At 42.5% G+C, this 16,034-nt stretch overlaps 1 protein-coding gene across 1 annotated transcript in view; it reads left to right on the top strand.

Moving 5' to 3' along the window:
- The first annotated feature begins 5,343 nt into the window (after positions 1-5,343).
- Positions 5,344-16,034, top strand: part of tesk2 (testis associated actin remodelling kinase 2) — an 84,032-nt gene continuing 73,341 nt past the window's right edge. The window contains exons 1-2 of the mRNA XM_034182406.1: positions 5,344-5,722; positions 11,180-11,299. Of these exons, the coding sequence (XP_034038297.1) occupies positions 5,600-5,722; positions 11,180-11,299 (243 nt within the window). The 5' untranslated portion in view covers positions 5,344-5,599. The remainder of the gene's footprint in view (positions 5,723-11,179; positions 11,300-16,034) is intronic.

Below are 16,034 nucleotides of genomic sequence, written 5' to 3'. Positions count from 1 at the left end.
CTGCCTCCCATTCTACTCTTACAAACCCTAGGAACTACAAGTAAGCCTGCAGTCTGAGAGCGAAGCACTCTATTGGGGTGATATGGTACTATGAGGTCCCTAAGATAAGATGGGACCTGATTATTCAGAACCTTATAAGTAAGAAGAAGAATTTTAAATTCTATTCTAGAATTAACAGGAAGCCAATGAAGAGAGGCCAATATGGGTGAGATATGCTCTCTCCTTCTAGTCCCTGTCAGTACTCTAGCTGCAGCATTTTGAATTAACTGAAGGCTTTTCAGGGAACTTTTAGGACAACCTGATAATAATGAATTACAGTAGTCCAGCCTAGAGGAAATAAATGCGTGAATTAGTTTTTCAGCATCACTCTGAGACAAGACCTTTCTGATTTTAGAGATATTGCGCAAATGCAAAAAAGCAGTCCTACATATTTGTTTAATATGCGCATTGAATGACATATCCTGATCAAAAATGACTCCAAGATTTCTCACAGTATTACTAGAGCTCAGGGTAATGCCATCCAGAGTAAGGATCTGGTTAGACACCATGTTTCTAAGATTTGTGGGGCCAAGTACAATAACTTCAGTTTTATCTGAGTTTAAAAGCAGGAAATTAGAGGTCATCCATGTCTTTATGTCTGTAAGACAATCCTGCAGTTTAGCTAATTGGTGTGTGTCCTCTGGCTTCATGGATAGATAAAGCTGGGTATCATCTGCATAACAATGAAAATTTAAGTAATGCTGTCTAATAATACTGCCTAAGGGAAACATGTATAAAGTGAATAAAACTGGTCCTAGCACAGAACCTTGTGGAACTCCATAATTAACCTTAGTCTGTGAAGAAGATTCCCCATTTACATGAACAAATTGTAATCTATTAGATAAATATGATTCAAACCACTGCAGCGCAGTGCCTTTAATACCTATGGCCTATATATCAGTTGAGAATTTTATTTATATTTTATCACTAACTACTGTGCAGTTGACCATCAGTATCTAAGTAGTTCCCTTTGCGATGGAGTTCCTGTTTATGATAAGTGCAATAAAAAGCTGTTCCTGTTATTTTCTTCTTCAGCAGTTATGTCAAAGTCTTTGTTCAGCTGAGAATGTAAAGTTTTTATAGTTATGGCATCAAACAGGGAGCATTCTATTGCTTCAGTTAAAAAGAAGCATTGTAAAGCAGTGTGATATATCTGGGAAGAGAGTTCTAACTGGGATCAGTGTATTTTATCAACTACAGAAATCTCCTGGCCACAAGTATTCTTAAATGTCAAATGTGAAAGCCACATTGTTTATGATTGTTTAAAAAAACCCAGACCTTTAGCCGCGGACTTCCTTCCGTGTTCCTTTTGTACCTTTCTAACTTTGTTTTGGATGGCAGAAAAGTCCTGGACCTCAACAGTTCCTTGTCTAATCTCCCATATGTGGGCAATCAACTCCTTTTACAGCCATTATATTTGAACTTGTTGAGCTAAAAAGACTGATGTCACCCATCTCAAAGCAAGACCCAAGTTAATCCAACTACTAAAGGACTCCAACTTTTTAGTGCTTTCAACAAACAGCTCTGTGGCTTGTGGTTTTTAATTTTTATGTTTGTCTTTGAGTGGGACTGCATCCGATTCTGCCTCTTCTTTATCTCTCCTCTGAGTTTCTTTGTGAGGAGTTTCTTCTACGTAGGAATGCATCGATGGATACGCTGATCAGGCTTTATCGTTTCGGGTACAGTACACCATTAGCGGATGCCAATTCAAACCCAGTGCTTCAAAAAAAAAAAAAAAAAAAAAGGAATAAAGCAAGTGGCCATCACAAAACCCGGTCTTGTCGACAGGATCTGGTCGCTGCTCATCACTAATCATCTGAGAATATCTTCTGTATCACGAATAAGGCAATAAGCCAACAAAAACACTAAGAACTCAAACCATTGTACACATATGGGGTCATTTGACTGACGATGTTCCTCGCCCAACTGCTTTATTTAACAGTTCCTGGTGGCAGGCTTCACATTAAGACATTAGATGAGGCTCTCTGCCAGATTAAATCAATTTTCTGCATTTATCATTAAAATAATTGACATTTAAGGTCTACACCATTGGTGGGACCTCTCTTTGGTAGATGTTATAATACCTTCAGGTGTTGAGTTTGCCTGTCTGGCGTTTTATTCAATCATGCAATAAAACCCTCAACTGGTCTTCTGTTTCCTGCTTGTCCTTTGAACATTCTCAGGACAGCTGCATTAAGCATATTTATTTAAATAATTTAATGGATGGAATGCATTACTGAGTGGACCTGGTTGGGGTCACTTTTACTTTTGTGAAATGTGACATACCTAGAAATCAGTTAATTATAACACTTGTGTACCAACATTTTGCACTTATATAGATTTAAGTCAAGAATGTACATTATGTTGTTGAAATCAGTTGAATTGCTATCACAGCCTGAGTACAAAAACAATCACCTTCATATGTTAGGTTTACTAGAATTTTTTTTTTTTGGTTAAAGGGTAGGTGTTAATAAGCTTTGCTTCTGCCTATACCCTTTCAGGCACACAGATGCATTGTTAATCCATTTTCTTTCTTCATTGTAAGTTTTTTTTTTTTTTTTTTTTTTTTTTTTTTTTTTTTTTTTTTGGACTGTGTGTGCTGAATAAATTCAATCATTCAAAGATATCTTTGGTACTAGGTCTTGTTGGCTCATCCTTGGGTACCGCTGGAATGACTGTGTCAAACAATCTTATTTTGGGAGATTCCGATGAGATGTATTTTGGGCATTGTCAGGGATCATCACCTGCAACATATTGGCCATGTGGCAAATTTCTCTGTGTATGATTCAGTACACAGGTACCTCAGTGCTATGGACACCAGGACGTCGAGAAGGGGGATGCCCATTTTTCTGCTGGGTGCAGAAGATCGATGGTTACTTTCAAGAAATGGCATGAACAATTGTCTGCCTGTGTAGTTGCCACCCAGGACCCAAAGTGGTTCTTTGGTGTGGTGGATGTGGTGACCCATGGCATGTTCCTAGACTTCATTTCACCTGTACATGTGGTGTGAGTTTCAAACACAATCAAAAAAAGTGCACTTTAGGTTCATTTTCCTGTTTCTGCCTTTGACAGGTACAATAATTTTGTTAATTTTATTTATTTATTCATTTATTTATTTATTTTGCAATTTGATACACTATACATGTCTAGAAATGTTCTGAAATGAGGAATCAAAAAAGAAAAGTTTAAAATTTTTTCAAAGGTTGTTATGGCCACTGTCTTGGATTTCTAAAACTGGTGACCTCCAGAAACCAACTTTTCACTTTCTTGATTCTGGTTGTTTCTGGATCAGCTAAGTGATACAAAGATAACAAATAGCAGCACCATTCTTGGAATGATTCCTGACCTTTGTTACAAATTCCAAGAAGGACTGAATACATGTTGTTGCATTTTTTTGTTGTTTTTAATAATAGACAGTTACAAATCTCTGTATTGGTTTGTAAGAAAAAGACACCCACATGGATCATCTTCCTATGTCCCATAAGTCACTGACGTCGGATAAAAGCCCAAAAAATAAAAAAACAAAAATCCTGAATGGCAGCACACACTAATAATCAGCTTCAGTAATTTGTAATTAAGATTTTTAAAAATCCAAGATGGCCATCATAACAACCTTAGGGAATAAATGGAAACATTGATTTTTTTTTTCCTCACTTCATAAGCTTTATAAAAATGCAGTTCTCCAAATCTTAAAAAAAAAAAACTTTAAAAAAAATCTATACTTTACAAATCCACCCCCCCCCCCCCCCCACACACACAAAAATATAGTTTTTATGAACCTGTGAATCATGACATAAGGAAGCTAACTAAAGGTCCTGTTGCACTTTGACGTTTCAGCCAGTGTATGCCAACCGTATTAAAAACATTGGCATATGCTAGCGTACGTCTATTGTTATATACCTATATTGTTATAGGTACGTTTTTTATAAGTTAAGCGCATGCTGATATACGTTGTAATATGCCGAGCACCTTCAAAACTTTTGGACATGCTGAAAAATTTCAACATCTGTCAGCATGTGACTCATGCCTCCCACACATGCGGAACATAAGTTGTAGGTAAGTTATGCGGCTAAATTACATTAGCCGCATAAATTACAAGAAACATACGTTTCTTGTAATTTGCTCATACATCAAAATACTTCCATTGAAGTATTTCAACTTAAATGGAAGTCGAAATACTATCCACAACTACTAACAAAATAAATAAATAAAAATTCCATTTCACTTTAAAATACAGGCAAATCTTACCTTTTTTCCTGTATTATCAGTTATTTGGAATTTTTGTGTATTGTTGTAGAGTACCTTTTCTTATTGCCATTTATTCTTTTATTATTAAATATTTTGTTGAGTGCTTTGATTTCTGCAAAGCCCAGTATAAATAGTTGTAGTAATAATAATGATAAGAAGAAGAAATGCAATTTTATGGTATATAAATTGCATTGGAGGGATTATAGTTCCCACCTTGCTTGGGAATGCCTTCTGCAGGAAGAGTTAGAAGATTTGGCTAAGGATAAGGACGGTTGGATGAGCTGCTTGGTCTACTACCACCGTGACCTGGATTCAGATAAGTGGCAGGAAATGAATGAATGAATAACCGGAATGTAAGTCGCAGGACCTCCCAAACTAGTAAAACAAAAATAAAATTAAAAGTGGCTTATGCTCTGGTAGTCTTACTGGAGCCTCCCCGACTTCACTACACTGCTGAATGCATCGCTGGAGTCTGGACAGTCGTCAATACACGGAGTTGTGTATGTTGGTATCAGCAGTAGTATTGCATCTGTAGTTGTGTCTTAGCCCTCCTTGCTAGTGTAACTAACAAGGTAAATTTTACTTGCTTAAATATGACAAGTAAGTTGCCCATAAGGTCAGGGACGTAACTATAAGTTGATTTTTTTTGCTTGTCAGTTCATCTTATTTTCTCAGAAAGTTAACTTCTCAAACCAATAAACAGTCAAGACCTTGCCACACATTTGAGCAGCTTTTGTCACCATCTAGTGGACGATGTGAGCATTTCAGGGTTTCTGCTACACTTCCTACTTAAAACCGAAAGTTCTGTTAAAAAAAAAAAAGAAGACATTTATAAATGTCAGAAATGCATGATTTGTTTTGAGTATTAATGTGTAAATGGTTTGATTTTGAGTTTTACGTTTTTTGAGTTTTAAGATATAAAGGTTTCCCAGCGGGACAGAACTTCCCCTGACAGACACAACTTACAGCTGTGAAAATTGCTGTGAAAATTAAGATTAATTTTCTCTTTCCTTTCCTTTAGGTTTTCAAGGAATGACGATCCATCTGCCAAATGTGTGAAAGCCACCTCATTTTCTGTTTCAGTTTTGATTCTTGAGAAATCTTATTGTTGTGTTCGACTCCGTCATCAGGAATGTCCGCAGCAGAAGTCTATGATTGTGACAAATTTTCTCCAAGGACACAAACGAACTAAATTTTGTGCCGGCACAGATCTCTCGGCACTGTTTAAAGAAGATAGCACGCTTGTCATGTGGGCACATTACAGAAAAAGGCCCATAATACCCTCTCTGGTATCACTACTATTCTCAACACCATGGACCGGAATAAACGCAACTCCATTGCTGGGTTTCCTACAAGACCGGACCGTTTCCATGATGACAGAGACTGCATCGGAGGGGTAGGAGGATGTGAGCTCGGCATGACTCCACCGTCACTGGTCAGTACTGGTTCTTTAGCTTTGCATTTCACTGCAGTTTGAGAATTTACAAAGTTCCTGATTGTTAATCTGTTTCTACTTTCGTGATAGAGTCGGTTTGACAAGATTAAGACATGAATTGGTTTAAAAGGTGGGGCAGGTTAGAGAAAAACAGTGTCTGGTTCTTAGACGTTTCTAGAGAAAACAAAGTAGGACTTGGAGAATGTTTATCTTGCAGATTTATCAAGTGAACTGGGATGTTTGCTCAGGACAGTGTGGCAACAATATTTTCATTTGATTGTTTGCAAGTAGCCATGACTTGGCAAGCATGGAATACCTTATCTGCCTCAGTGATTTGGAGTTAAGGGCCTCTTCACACACAGTGCAAAGTTTGGTCGAAGTGCACACGAACCAGGAATTATATGCAAAACGTGTACAATCGTACCTGCCTCTAACACCTCGTACCCCTGTTGCTACAACTATTTACACACACCAGCAGCTGAAAGAGTGTGCGCTGTGGGAACCCATGGCACCCTCTCGCGGCAAGTTTCGGCCAAATTCCAGGTGACATGCGCGAACATCTAACACCGCTAGCATGGCACTAAAAAGTGTGTGGCCAGTTGCACTCTTGGCACGACAACAGACTGCAGACAATCACTGTTGTGCTGCTGTGAAATTTGTCTAATTTCCCCACGAGTGTGACTTTGCAAACACACAAACTTACACATGGGTGTGTCCGCTCCACTGACAGGCGTGGCTTTCGACAGAAGCAGCTATGGTCATCTGTTATTCTGGACATCCCAGCTGGACAAAACCTACTGTGTTTGGACAGACATGGACTAACAACTTCCAAGATGGTGCCACGTGAAGGCGCCCTGGTGTTTTTGTCTGTTTTTGTGCGTGAATCGTGTGTCATCGTGTCCCTACACCCGCGAGGAGCTTCTAAACATCAAATCATCAACACCCACGGACATTATGCCAGTTTTTTTGGTGCCTGCAGCTGAACTGGTTCACTTTTTGGCCAAAAAAGTGAGACGATGGCGGAGAGGGAAACGCGCTGGAGCTCTCATGCGCCTCAGATGAAGGGGCACGCGCATGCCCCTACCTGGGATATTTCTCTCCAACGTCCGCTCACTCCACAACAAGATGGATGAGCTGGCACTGCTGATGAAGAAGAATAGTGATTTCTCTTCATCTTGTGTACTGTGCTTCACGGAGACGTGGTTAAATGCACAGACACCAGACTGCGCGCTCCAACTAGAGGGATTCCAACTCCTCCGTGCAGACAGAGACCGAGCACTGTCTGGTGGAAAAACTAGAGGGGGTGGACTCTGCTTCTATATCAACGACGCCTGGTGTTCCGATGTGACTGTGATCTCCCAACACTGCTGTCCCTCTCTGGAATATCTCCTCATAAACTGCAGACCGTTCTACTCTCCACGTGAGTTTAACTCTTTCATACTTTGCTCTGTGTATATTCCACCGAGCGCGGACCTGCACGAGGCCGAGCGCGCGCTCGCGGATCAGATTATGAGCGTGGAGAGAGACTTTCCGGACTCTCTTGTTATAATTCTCGGTGATTTTAACAAAGGGAGTCTCAGTCAGGAATTACCAAAATACAAACAGTTTGTTAAATGCCCGACCAGAGAAGGGAGCACGTTAGATCATTGTTACACGACAGTGAGCGGCGCCTACCGTGCGGTGGCCCGTGCAGCTTTGGGACTCTCAGATCACGTGATGGTCCACTTGATCCCCACGTACAGACAGAGACTTAAACTCTCTAAACCTGTTGTGAGGACGTCTAAAGTGTGGAGCAATGAAGCTGTAGAGGAGCTACGCACGTGCTTGGCCACCACGGATTGGGATATGTTTGAGGCTTCAACAGACAGTCTAGATGACTACACGGACACTGTGACGTCATATATTCATTTCTATGAAGACAGCATCATCCCACAGTGTACCAGGGTGAGATATAAGAATGACAAGCCCTGGTTCACACCTAAACTCCAGCAGCTCCGTCAGCAGAAAGAGGTGGCTTTCAGAGAAGGAGACAGAGACAGCTATAGAGGTGCAAAGTACAGATTTAGCAAGGAGGTGGCAAAGGCTAAATCCATGTACAGTTCACGTCTGCAGCAAAGGTTCTCTGCCAACGACTCGGCCTCTGTGTGGAGGGGGTTGAAAGAGATCACCAACTACAAGCCCAAAGCACCTCGTTCTATTGACAACCTCAAGCTGGCCAATGACCTGAACGTCTTCTATTCACGGTTTGAAGACAAGGACTCACACTTCCCCACCCCCCACACAACTGGATATTCAAACACTCTGGACCTCCCCCCTCTCACTGCTGCCCTCCCCACTCCCCCTGTTGCCCTCTCGGTCCAAGAGGAGGACGTGAGGAGACATTTCAAAAGGCTGAATCCACGTAAGGCCCCGGGCCCAGACTGTGTCTCTCCTGCCACCCTGAGACACTGTGCTGATGAGCTGGCCCCAGTCTTCACGGGGATCTTCAACACCTCCCTGGAGTCATGCCATGTTCCAGTCTGTTTCAAGTCCTCAATCATAGTTCCAGTCCCCAAGAAACCACGCATCACTGGACTTAATGACTACAGGCCTGTGGCTCTCACGTCTGTAGTCATGAAGACCTTCGGACGCCTGGTTTTATCCCACCTGAAGTCCATCACCGACCCCCTCCTGGACCCCCTGCAGTTTGCCTACAGAGCCAACAGGTCTATAGATGACGCCATAAACCTGGCCCTGCACTCCATCCTGCAGCACCTGGACTCCCCAGGAACCTACGCTAGGATCCTGTTTGTGGACTTCAGCTCTGCATTCAACACCATCCTTCCAGCTTTGCTCCAGGACAAGCTTTTTCTGCTCCACGTGCCCAACTCCAACTGCAGGTGGATCACAGACTTCCTGATGGACCGGAGTCAGCGTGTGAGGCTGGGAAAAAATGTCTCGACACTCGGGTTCTCAGCACAGGATCTCCACAGGGCTGTGTCCTTTCCCCTCTGCTCTTCTCCCTGTACACTAACTGCTGCACCTCCAGCCACGACTCTGTAAAGCTCATCAAGTTTGCGGACGACGCCACCCTCATCGGACTCATTTCGGATGGGGATGAGTCTGCCTACAGGAGGGAGGTGGACCGGCTGGTGACCTGGTGCAGCAGCAACAACTTGGAGCTCAACGCCCAGAAAACAGTGGAGATGATCGTGGACTTCAGGAAAGCCACAGCCCCCCCCGCCCTCCCTCGCCCTCACCAACAGCCCCATCACCACTGTGGTCTGTCACTGCTTCCTCGGCACCACCATCACCCAGGACCTCAAGTGGGAGTCAACCATCAGCTCCCTCATCAAGAAGGCCCAGCAGAGGATGTACTTCCTGCGGTAGCTGAAGAAGGCCAAGCTGCCTGTCCAGCTGATGGTGCAGTTCTACACGGCCATCATCGAGTCCATCCTCTGCTCCTCCATCACGGTGTGGTACGCCGGGGCCACAGCCAGGGACAGACACAGACTGCAGCGTATTGTGGCCTCTGCTGAGAAGGTGATCGGCTGTAGCCTTCCATCTCTCCACGACCTACACGTTTCCAGGACTCTGGGCCGAGCAGGTCGGATCACAGCTGACCCTTCTCACCCTGCACATGGTCTGTTCAAACCACTCCCCTCGGACAGGAGGCTACGGTCCATCCGGACCAGAACCTCCCGCCATAAGAACAGTTTCTTCCCCTCTGCCGTTAGACTCATGAACTCCTCATAACTCAGTCACCTTAAGCTTAACTCTGTCACTTTATCATCTTATCACGGGTCACTTTAGACAATGTACTTTGGTTTTTAATTGCACTCCTCCCACTGCACTGTTTTTTCTGTTTCTCTGTTTTTCTGTTGCACACAGCCTTTCATATTTCATATTTCTTTTTTTTTATCTTAGATTTTTATCTTATTTTGACACGTGTTATATTTTATCTTAGCATTTTATCTCTTCTTAATGTTGCACCATTGTACCGAAGCAAATTCCTAGTCTGTGAATCCTGTTCACTGGCAATCGCAATAAACTTCTTCTGATTCTGAACTGTCCACTGTGAGGCTGATTGGTGTACTTACTTGCACATAAATAAAAACATATATCACTGTGGTGACAAGCTGCAGCGAGTGAGCCTGCCAGGTTGAAACAGACTGTCAGATCAGAACACGCAGCAGGCGATCTGACAGTTGCGTCACCCACGTGAGCTTTGTTCCAAATGACGTGGTGTCTGTGCTGCAGCGCGCCGTCCACAAGACATGTGTTGGGCAGAATACACGCTCCGGGTGACTGGACGCACTGGACTAGTAGATGTGAACATGATCAGAGCCCACTGCTTCTCATTCATGTCAGTTCACGACTGTATGTCTGTGAACATGGGTCATCTACAGAGGAACAGATGGATCATATTTGTGTTGCTCACTTGATAAATGCTGGGTTTCTATATGGTGTGTGCTATTAAATTTTTTTTTTTTTTTTTGTCATACTTCCATGTCCTTCCTGATATGAGGCAGATTCCAGCAGCTTTCAAAGGACAGCTCCGTAGCTCACTGGTAAAGTTTCTGACTATCGACGGCGTGGGTTCGAGTCCTGTGGGTGGTATGTTTTTCCTTTTTTTATTTATTCCACATAAGTGGCGCGATGTGGTCCCACAGGTACTAGCTGGTTTTTATTTTTTATTTATTCCAGATAAGCGGCGCCATGTGGTGCATCTCGCAATGTTCCTGCTTGAAAGACACCGTTGTGTGCACAAACTCTCACACCGGGATCGTGCACGCCTGCCCATTCGAACTGTTTTACTGTATTTGACCAAAACTTCACACTATGTGTGAAGGGGCCCTTATGTTTCTTCACATTCTGATGAATGACTTGTGCCCTACCTTCAGCTTTATTTTGTGATTGGACTGACCTGTTGTGGAATTTTTTGTTTCACTGTGGCTTTAAACAGTGTGTTGGAATTTAGTGGTGGTTTATTTGTCAGTATAGTTTTTGACGTTATGACAACCAGTCTGGTTCCAGCGTATGCTACTTGTTGACGGTGTGAGGTAAAATGAGGCACGCTGTGAGGAATGTTAATAGGCTGTAATAATTTTCTTGCTGGTATTCTACTTAATATGTGCTCACTATAATGTTTTATTTATTAGCTGTTAACGAGGCTCTGAGAGCCATTAGGTGACATCATCATCATCTAATGATCTGACATCATCCAAAGGCTTCCAGTAGTCAGGCCATTGTTCTGAATTAAATGTTCTTCTGGTTTGGATTAATTCTCAGCATATGTTTTCCAAATCTAGTAGCAAAAAGAGATTAGGAGCTCCTGCATAAAGGCACCAGTTCCTCAGCAGCCCCTGTTTACGGTAATCTCTGTCTGCATAAACTGGCAGGTGTCGCCGGGGTCCTAAAGCAAGCACATCACATAAAGTCTTCATCATAGCTTGCTTCTGCTCCTGTCTTCTCCAGGTGGGCAGGGTGTGGCCGTCTTCCTACCAAGCCCTCATCAGTGCCTTTTCTTGTCTTACGCGCCTCGATGACTTTGCCTGTGAGTGGATTGGCTCTGGTTTCTTCTCTGATGTCTATAAGGTGGGTGTTGATCTTTTATGGTGGGTGTTTGTCAAGTGTATGAGGGGGTATTGTTTTCAGTCCCATGTGTCCAACTGTCTGTCTGTCCATGTGTGAACAAAATGATGGAAAGAGTTCAGATACAATTTGAACCAAACCTGGTGGGATGATTTAGGGCCAGCAAAGAAAACAAAATGGTTTAGTGGCAAGATCACAGGTTAAGGTCAAACGCCAAACAGTTTAGGGGAGAGTTAATGCCTGAAGTGGACATGTTTAAGTATTTTAAGGTCTTGTTTATGAGTGAGGGTAAGTTGCAGCACAAGATCCATAGACAGATTGAGATGGCTCTGATATTTTACAGACGCTGTATTGGACTGTCGTGGTAACGAAGGTGCTGAGCCAGAAGGCAAGACTCTCAGTTTACACTCCGATCCTAGGGTCATGAACTTTGGGTAATGACTGACAGAATAAGGTCTCGGATACAAGCGGCAGAAATGAGATTCCTCCATTGGGTATCTGGTCTTACATTCTGGTACAGGGTGAGAAGCTCGACTATCCGGGAGGGACTCCTGGAATACTGTTTCTTCACATTGAAGGGAGCCAGCTGAGGTGGCTCGGTCAACTGGTGAGGATGCCCCCTGACTGTCTCCTTAGGGAGGTCTTCCTGGCACGTCCAACTGGGAAGAGACACCAGGGAAGACTCAGGACATGCTGGAGGGATTATATTTCCCAGATGGCTTGGGAATACCTCAGAATTTCTCAGGAAGAATTAAAGGACTTGGCCAAGGATAGGAAAGTATGGACTGAACAGCTTGGTCTACTGACACTGTGACCCAGACCCAGATAACTGGCAGAAGATGAATGAAAGAATGAATACCAAACATTTAGTCCAATGCTTATTGGGAAGTTTAGAATGTCTATTTCTGTGGAATTTGTTGAAAATACACGTGGTTACCATTAAACACGAATATGAAGTCATGTATCATCTTTCGTTTTCTCAAATAACATTTGACCTTGAGTGACATTGAAAGGTCAAACCCAAGGTTATAATTGTTTAACTCCATCAGTTTAATGAAAACAGATTAAATACAGAGGAAGTGTTGTGTGTTTGTCAGAAATAAAGTGGGTCAATGTTGGACAGAATTGATCAAATTTCAAAGGACTGCATTTGAAATTTTGGTTCATAATGGTGGATAATTGAATATGGGCAAAAACGTGGGGTAGATTAGAGTCCTGGCAATTATCATACAAGTAATGAATATTCTTTCTATTGCACAAATGGAAAACATTCATTATTTGTTTTATATGCCACGTAATTAGATTTATGCCATTTGGTATTTTAATTAAAATTAGACTGGTTTCTTCTCGGGATGGGAGGCTAACAGCAGTGGGGTACAGATGGCTCTGTGTCCACACAGGCATTGATTTTGCCCAGCAGGTAACCCACCGACACACCACTGAGCTCAGCGGTGTGTTGGCTTTCTAGAAAGACCTACAAGTTATGGTAACACACATTCACAAAAATTTCATTTGCACCAATTCATGCAAATAAAGTCTTTGTGAATGTGGTGTCCAGTTCTATGTGTGCTGTTCTGAGACTGAGAGAACATGAGCATGAGCTTAATGTCAAATGAATTTTATTGTGAGTAATGAAGGTTTGAAACACAAAATGTTTTTCCACTGGAGTTGGACTCGTTTGGTGTCTCACACAGTTTCTCAGCCATTCAGCTCGGGGTGTTTTCCTGACATTTTAAGGTCAAGCTCAGCTGCAGTCACTTCAAAGAAATCACTCACTACTACAGGGTTCATTAACTCTGTTGCTTTGTTTCCTCCCCCTTCAAAGCTTGTGTTTGTGCCTCAGATAGCACATTTAGCAATGCTGGTTGTGCTGAATGGATTTTATTTAGAACATTTCTGTGAAAATGTGTATAATTTGCCTGCAGAGAAATGTGGTTTCTGTTGTGGTTTTATCGTCACTTCCCTGGTGTTTTGGCTTGTCTGGTCTTGTGTGAATGGCGTACTCTTCACAGACGGGGAGAGTGCTGCAGTTAAATATCGTGGCCTTCGTTGACTGATAGCGTTTTATTTTAAGTGGTCTTATTTTGACTGGTGTTCACAAGCTTGTCTTTCCCAGGGGTTTGGAGATTCTGCGCAAATGTGTGTTTGAGCATTTTCACCACTGTGAAGATGAATACAGACGTGTGTGTGTGTGTGAGATGGGGGAGGTAAGTGATTCATTCCAGAGTAAAGGTGACAGCTGTGGGGAAGGGTTGTCTGTACTGTCCTGCACATAAAGACAAGTAACCTAATTAATTACCATATATAACTTTAAATTTTATGAAGCAATTTTGAATTAATTTCATTTAATTTATTTAATATATATAGCGCCAAATCAAGGTGCTTCACACAAGTAAGATCTAACCTATACCAACCCCAGAGCAAGAACACAGGCGACAGTGTTAAAAGGGGTGACCCTCTGCTTGGGCCATGATACCAACACAAATGACAATACGAATATATGTGAAATTTTGCTGGTGCACAGGACAGGAGGCCTGCAGAAGAAGACACCACACCCATCTCTGGATGGAGCCGCACCTCAAACAGAGAGAAAAAAACTAGGGATGTCCCGATCAGGTTTTTTTTTTTTGGCCCCGATCCAATTCCGAGTCATCTGATTTTGAGTATCTGACGATACCGAGTCCCGATCCGATACTTTAAAAAACTGAATGAACAATGAACAAATGTTAAATATATAATAATTTCATTTTAATAAACTTATTTTATTATTTAGCACTTAAACAGTGCACTTCTCCTTGAGGTAGCTTGAACAATCAAGTAATAATACACCAGACTTAAAAAATGTACAAATTTCCATGTACGAGGTCTGTTAGAAAAATATCCGACCTTTTTATTTTTTTCAAAAACCATATGGATTTGAATCACGTGTGATTGCATCAGACAAGCTTGAACCTTCGTGCGCATGCGTCCGCTTTTCTTTCCATGAAAAAAAACTCCTGTAACAGTGGAATGTGCCGAAAAAGTACTGATGTCCGCGTCTCCTGCCATTTTTGTGTAAGTCAGACGACGTCCCGGATCAACAAAGCCTTCACATTGGAAATTATCTGGTTGTTTCAGCGGGGTTTGAGCCTGTCAATCTGCGCTGGGAGCGCGGCGCGCTCTCAGCCGCTGTGGGCGGTCTTTAAACCGGCTGGAGAACTCCTTAATCTGTGTAATCCCCATAAAATCGTCCCTCAAAGCCATTTGAATTTTCCGAATGGTGTCCACCTGGAGGTCTCTCACAGTTTCTGGAAAAAATTGATGCAGCAAAGCTCCAAATCGTTCAGACATTTATTCACAATAAAAATCTGACGAGGGGGTGGACCACTGCTCACACAAAGCCTGCTCACAGGCAAATGACGCAACCGACAGGCGTGAAAAAACTCACGCATGCGCACAAAGGTTCAAGCTTGGCTGATGCAATCACACGTGATTCAAATCCATATGGTTTTTGAAAAAAATAAAAAGGTCGGATACTTTCTAACAGACCTCATAATTTTATTTGTCTAAAAATAAATGTCCAAGGTTCCTTATGTTAAACAAGAAATTATCTTATCTGAAATAACAGGTGGTTTTAATTTACAGATGAAAGGTTTCTAAAGAACCATTTATTGATTTAGAACACTTGGAATTAAATTAGCTAAACTTTTTTAAACTGTAATCAGAAATTTTGAGGTAACAAACAACAACAACAAAAAAACATTTCCAAGGATTTTTCTTCAGACACGTGGTTTCTGCACTGATCTGTGGTTCAAATCCCCGCCTGACTGGAAAATCACTAAGGGCCCTTGGGCAAGGTCTTTAATCCCCTATTGCTCCCGGTGTGTAGATAGCGCCTTGTATGGCAGCACCCTGACATCGGGGTGAATGTGAGGCATAATTGTAAAGCGCTTTGAGCGTCTGATGCAGATGGAAAAGTGCTATATAAATACAGTCCATTTACCATTTGTACAGATCAGTGGTTTCTGCCACTAGTCTTCCGTGTTTTGGCCTGACGCGTCGTTCCTATTGGACAGCGCGAAGCTACATCACAGCTCAGAGCGTCAAAAGTTCAAAAGTCAACTTGAAAAGTAAAAGGAAAAAAAAAAAACAACTTACATTTGCGTCCCGACAGTCCTCAGTGTCCCTCTAATGTTTTATCAGTGTTCAACAAGTTCAGAGCAGCGCAGTGAATGTGAATGAAGACGGAAGCTCTTTAAGACGCGCTCCTAAATGTGATGAGTGCGCACGTCGCTCATGCACACACCATCTCTCGCTATGTTTTGCAGACAAACGATCACAGGACAATTTGTTTTTTTCTTTTTGTTGATCAGATGACAGATCGGCGTCCTGAGGACTTGGTCAGCACCGGGTCCTGCTGCGCATAGAACAATGACTGAGCAAGAGTTTCGGTGGGAAAGTGTCCATCATCCTCTTGTCATTCCATCGAGGTGTCAGGCTGAGCGCGTAAACACACCAACAGCAGTTCTGCGAAAATTTGCGCGCGTAACTCCCTCCACCTCTGTCCGGGTTACAATTCCATCTCTTCTTCCCAAATTCACTGCGCAGCTCTTGTTCCCTTTTCTCCTCTGGACTCGGTTTCAGCCACACGCGTGTGCGAGAATGTCCGGTTGAACTTATGTTTTTTCTTTTGTTAAAAAAAAACAAAAAAAAAAGATTAGATTGAACGTTGATCACGTCAGCCTGCTGACAAGCGGCA

Source organism: Thalassophryne amazonica, chromosome 12 (assembly GCF_902500255.1).
Source record: "Thalassophryne amazonica chromosome 12, fThaAma1.1, whole genome shotgun sequence".
In the NCBI taxonomy this organism is placed as follows: Eukaryota; Metazoa; Chordata; class Actinopteri; order Batrachoidiformes; family Batrachoididae; genus Thalassophryne; species Thalassophryne amazonica.
The sequence above is the reverse complement of the archived record's forward strand: the minus strand, read 5'-3'. Positions and strand labels throughout refer to the sequence as shown.